At 37.0% G+C, this 6,005-nt stretch overlaps 1 protein-coding gene across 1 annotated transcript; it reads right to left on the reverse strand.

Annotated features, from left to right (window-relative positions):
• Nucleotides 1-805: 805 nt before the first annotated feature.
• LOC104244658 (probable receptor-like protein kinase At2g42960) lies at nucleotides 806-5,376 on the reverse strand. The gene is made up of 8 exons (XM_009800129.2): nucleotides 4,881-5,376; nucleotides 3,724-4,433; nucleotides 3,526-3,630; nucleotides 3,263-3,385; nucleotides 2,776-2,946; nucleotides 2,536-2,665; nucleotides 2,182-2,391; nucleotides 806-1,314 (listed from the first exon to the last, which is right to left on the reverse strand). The coding sequence occupies exons 2-8, from the start codon at nucleotides 4,374-4,376 to the stop codon at nucleotides 1,192-1,194; spliced, it is 1,515 nt and encodes a 504-aa protein (XP_009798431.1). The 5' UTR covers nucleotides 4,377-4,433; nucleotides 4,881-5,376; the 3' UTR covers nucleotides 806-1,191.
• Between the last annotated feature and the right edge of the window lie 629 nt (nucleotides 5,377-6,005).

The following is a 6,005-nucleotide window of genomic DNA, read 5'->3' on the forward strand; positions in this document are numbered from 1 at the left end:
TGTCCTCTCATCTTATCATCTATCTATAATAACGTTAACTTTTTTTTTTTGACGTGGTGTTTTGATCCTAGCCAGCATGCACGCACGTCGATTATTTTACTAGATATCTTTTACTATGGCGTATTAAGGATTTTTAGATTATGGGTGCTCAACTATACTTATTTTTTGAAAGTTGCTACTTGGACTGGTTGCTTAGTTAGAATATTTGTATAAATTACTATTTATTTTTTTTGTATAAGTAGTAGTGTTGCTTTCAAAAGCAAAGGGTTCTAAAGCACCCATATGATATATAATGCGGATCCGCCACTTTTCTGCCCTTGTCGGAATTTAATCTTGAGACCTCATGGTTCTCCGAACACTTTACTAACCACTAAGACACGCTCTTCGCCAATTCTTTTACCTAATACTTCCTCCATTTACTTTTACTTGGCATTAGTACTAAAAATAGATTTTCATTTTTACTTATCACACATATCAAGATAAGACAAAAAAAATTCCTATTATACCCACAGTATTTATTACTCATTTCAAATCATTTTCTCAAATCCAATAAAATATGCATCAATTAATATAGGTATTATGGTAAATTATACACTTTATTTATTATTTATTAAAGAGCGTGAAAAGTTAAAATGTGCAAAGTAAAAGTGATCGGAGGGAGTACTAATCAACAAATCAATTTTCGTGAAAATACTCTACATGAAGAACACCACATTAGGGAAGTTTGTGTGGAAAGAACTTGTAGTAGTAAATTGTAAGAGGCATGCCAATGTAGATACATACTAAAGTGAAAACCCACAAAAGAGACAAGAATGATGATCAAAATGTATTTAGAAAGGACAACACATAATCCTCAAAATATATATCTGTACATCAACAATCTCTCTCTCTCTATTCTCTCTATCTCTCTCTACTAGTATTATGACACAGCAACAACTCCTCAAATTTTGATGCAACAAACTGCCAAGAGAAGCACTGAAAGAAGAGCCAATGGTTGAAATACCAAGTGGGCCGACCTATCATAAATTCAATCCGTCTGTCATTCAGAGGAATCTTTTCCAGAAACCAACTTCGAAAATCCTTCATTGGGTTACTGAAAAAGCTTTTAAATCTCAATGTGGGGTTGGTGTGTGGGGTTAAGATGCAATTATACATTCCACTTAAGAGTCATGTGCCTTTGTGTCAGTGTTCCTATCCAAGAATTGTATCAGATGTACTGCTATCTGCTCTCCCCACCTCAGCTGAGCTGCAACAACTCTCCTTCACTGATTCTATTTCCATGCTCGCTGTTCTACTTCTTCTGTTTCTTCGGTCCTGTTACAAACATCAGACTATGCTTTTTAATATATTTCAAGATCAAGAATAGTACCCCATTGAAAAACCATATACATAAATATCAACCATGGATTTGAAAGTATTCATATAGCCGACCCCAATAAAAACGAGCTTAAAAGAGCGACAGACGGTGAGGATTCATATAGTCGACCTCAACTTGCTTAAAGTTGAGGTATAGTTGTTTTTTATACGAAAAATGTTCATATGCCTAGTGATTCAAACGAAAAGATAAAATTTGGACATAGCGCAGAGTGAAAAGATATAACTGCAACCTTATTTGAGGTTATGTCAGCAGTTCGCATGGACAAAATACAACAGTGGTACTATTCACCACAAAAAAAGCAAAACTTCTACATTACCCAATATTCCTTTTCATTTGGCTAAGAAACTTTACACTGCTCTTTATGGATGTGCAAAGCTAGAGCAGGCTTAAAGCATTGTCTTACTAACAAATATTTAGAATACTATTTCTAACTTGAAAACATTCTAAGGGGTCGTTTGGTACGCGGCTTAAGGTGGGGGATTAAATTTATACTGTATTTGGTTGGCGGTACAGGATAAATTTATACCTCCAACCACACAGTATGAATTTAATCCCAAACGCAATCCTGGATATCCCACCTTATCCCATGAAACGGGATTATTTTATCCCGCCTCCCAGGTGGGATGAATTAATCGAGGGGGGGGACTATAATCCCGGGATAATTTAGTCCGCGTACCAAACGACACCAAAAGGTTTGGTTGATATCTCAGGTTCCTTGAAAGGAAGCTTTCGTTATAGCCAAAATGAAGACAAAAAGAAAGATCATATGGAGTGGAGATATGAAAGTCAGATATGGAGTATACCTCGCGATAAGGAAGTTCTTCAGTTTCAAGCATTCGAACTACTTGGCTCATTCTGGGTCGCTTCTCTGAGTCCGGATCAACACATCTCAGTGCGACCAGAAGCGCCCGTTTTAAAGCACGAGTACCAGGCCTAACTTCAAGGTTAGGATCCACAACTTCCTCGGCCCTCCTATTTCCGACCATCATTTTGAGCCATTCAACAAGATTAACCTGCCAAAGGTGAACCACCAAATACCTGTTAGTAAATACAAGAAGCAACAGCAACCAGGAGAAAAAAGGAGTACTTAACCCTGAGTCTCTATTAGTGAAGTTAGTAAAAGAAATTTAATGCATTGCATCACTCTCTTTCAGTACCTCACTAGCAGGACGGCTGTAGTCCACAGGATCTCTACCAGTGACTGCTTCTAGCACTAGAACACCAAAACTGTAAATATCGCTCTTCTCATTTAACATTCCAGTATTAGCATATTCTGGAGCCACATAGCTGAAATTCAAGTGAGAAACAAAACTGAGTATCTAATTGTGGAAACAACTCAACAAATGCAAAGGTGGATGGAGTAGGAGTAAAATATCTTCAACTAGAGAAGTTCATACCCAAATGTACCCATGACTCTGGTGGTTATGTGGCTCTCTCCTGAGTCCAAGAGTTTTGCCAATCCAAAATCAGAGACCTTGGCGTTGAACTCGTCATCAATCAAGATATTACTAGACTTTATGTCTCGGTGGACTACTTTAGGTTCTATGGCCTCATGCAAGTAAGCAAGCCTGCAAATAAAACAAATTCCACGTTAAGGTGTGCAGTATAATTTGCCGTTTATCTCCTTTTTCACTGATAATAGAAATAAGTAAAAGTTATTAAGAAAGAGCCAGAAAAGAAGGCTTATAGCTATTACTAATAAGCAACTACTACCTTTTAGGAATTAAAAAATACAAAAAAGATTGAGGCAATGCCGCATTGGCTTGGAGTAAAATGAGTTAGAAGAGTGTTTGCAGCAGTAAAAGGTTTATTAAGGAAAATGGAATGTCATGTGAAATAATTGGAGAAAAGATTAAACTGTGTAGCAGATTTAATGAAACTTACGCTTTTGCAGTACCAAGGAGGACCTTCATACGGGCTTCCCATGTAAGAGTACCATATTGTCTCATAGCGCCATGCAGCCACTGCTCCAAGTTTCCATTATTGACGTACTCGTAAACCAGCATCCTTCGTAGCCAAAACAAAGTAAATGATAAGGAAAGCATAATTAAGCTGAAATCATGGTGGTAGACTATTCAAAATAAAGAGTCATAGCATACAAAACTTTAACATACTTAGAGAAATTCCACAATTTAATCTGGAAATACCTGTGAACACCTTCAATGCAATAGCCAAGAAGACGCACTAGATTCTTGTGTCTAACATGACCAATTGCTTCTACTTCAACGCGAAATTCTTTCTCCGCTTGGCCGCTGTGGAGCAATTCATATATCGTTAGACCGTAAATAATACACTCATGGAGATGAATGTACAGAACCTTAGAATTACTTAAAAGCCATACTCACAGATTATTTAGGAGCTTCTTCACAGCTACTTCTGTCCCATTGATCAACCTGCCCTTATAAACTACACCATATCCACCTTCACCAAGCACATTCTCTGCAGAGAAACGACTTGTTGCAAGTTCAAGATCTCTAAGCGTGAACCAGTGGCCCCACCCGAGCTGTGAGATCTCTGGCAAGCCAATCAAAGGAGAAGGCATTGCAATTCCATAGGATGGTTGTTTCCTCACTGTCCCTGAACTTCCCTCTTCCCCAGACTGCGAACTAAAAGCCCTTTCGTTATGATATATTGAACTGCATTGGCTGATATTATCAGCATCACTTGATTTGCTCCTACCCAAATGGACTAACATCTTTTCCGATGTCGTTTCATTTGATTTATCATTAATAGTCAGAAATAAGCTTTGAGGATGATCGTGAACATTTGCAGCGCCAACTCTATCAACCTTGATATCCTTGGAAACATTGGGTATTTGGCAATGTGAATACCCGTCCAGTGTTCTCCTAGATTTTCTCCTACACGTTATCCATATTGACAACATACAGAGTATCCCAACGATAAATACACCAACACATAAGCCCATCACAACCCATAATTTGAGACCTAAAAATGATGTCTTTTTAGACAATTCACTGTTTAAGTCCCCAGAAGACATTTCCACAAATTCTGCTTTGTCCTTCAAATTGCAGAGTCAGATTTACTCCATTGCCTCCTGTATCCCACTAACAATTTAGGTCACTGTGAAGAGGAGTAACATCACTCACACATATCAACAGCTGTAGCATTTCTACAATTTGTGGCTTTGTTTTACTTCTTTTAACACTTTACTGAAACAAAGTAGTTGGTAGTGTCTAAATTAATTACACTTCCAAGTACAATTAGTTAAAGATAAGACATTGACAGGGCAACTAAACTGGTGGCAGCTGACATCAAGATACAACTATCCACAAAAGCATATACTAGTAATTAGATTAAGAACAGTGACAAATTACAATGAAACACTTTCCCTTCCTGATTGAAACAAATCAAGAATTCAGGTAAAAATCACTAATTTAAAACAAGTTTAAATCTTTTCAAAATGGGCATAAATTAAAGGAAAGAATGACTTAAAACTGAAGTAAGAGAATGAAACCAGATGTAAATCCAATAAAGTTGTTACCTTTACACAAAGTGATCTATAGAAACCAGAGTTAATTAACCCCCTTGATCTTCTTCTTTGAGAAGCAAAGGAAATGCCTCTTTTTGAACCAACAGAGACTCAAAACGCATAGATATGCCAATGCAGAAAGGAAAACTAAAGAACCCCACAAAAGCCAAGAGAAAAAACTAAAGGGTGTTTGGCTGAAGTGGACCACAGGGAATAAACTGCGGCCAGACAAAAATCTAATCTTTGTAAGGCCAAATGCAGAGAGAGAGAAAAAAAAGTTTATTTTAATGGTGGGTAAAAATGGGTTGGTGGGTAATGTGAATGTGTAAGCACTAGGGACCTCAGAAAGCTGTAAAGGTGGAAGCTTGGTTTGCAATGGAGGAAATCTATGCTAAAGATGGAGAGAGAGAAAGAGAGAGAGGTGAGGTTCTTGATTTGGGGTGGGTGGTGTTGAGAGAGAGAAGAGAAAAGAGAACAGTAAAGGAAAAGCAAAATATATGAGAGAAATGCATTTATGGTTGGATGGCAAAAGAATTTATGAAAAAAGTGAAAACCCCAACAAAAAATTAAAAAAAAAAAAAAAAGTGGAAAAGAAAACATATGAATGTGAAGGAGAGAAGATGAGGGGGCTTTTTCTTCTGGGGAAGAGAGTCAACTCAATCTAAGCTTAATGTAATGACAAGTTTGATTTTACTATATTACCCCTTAGCCTAAAATCAGTTCTCTTTATTTTGTCATTAATGATACATACACAGAGAATTGACCTCTTCTCTTCACAGCTGATGCTATGAAAAAACTGGTTTTTTAGGCAACAATGACCTGACCCTATTGAACACCTCACTAAAATTGACTACTTTACACCTAAAACATGGCTGGCAATCACTGTACTTAAGCAACCTACATAAGCTACTACTACTGCCTACTGTTGTCTGACAGCTACAGTTTTGATTTTTTTTTCAAGAAAATTGTTTTGCTCCCAATGAGGTCACTTTTTAGGTTATGAACTCATGATTTTGTAATTGCGTACGATATGTTAATTTTATAAGTCATCTTAACTAATGCTACAGCAAAGATACAAAATACTTGAACATGATTCATGAGCTAAATTGACCAACTTTTTGTTTTATTTAAGGTGTT

Source organism: Nicotiana sylvestris, chromosome 7 (genome assembly GCF_000393655.2).
Source record: "Nicotiana sylvestris chromosome 7, ASM39365v2, whole genome shotgun sequence".
Lineage (NCBI taxonomy): Eukaryota > Viridiplantae > Streptophyta > Magnoliopsida > Solanales > Solanaceae > Nicotiana > Nicotiana sylvestris.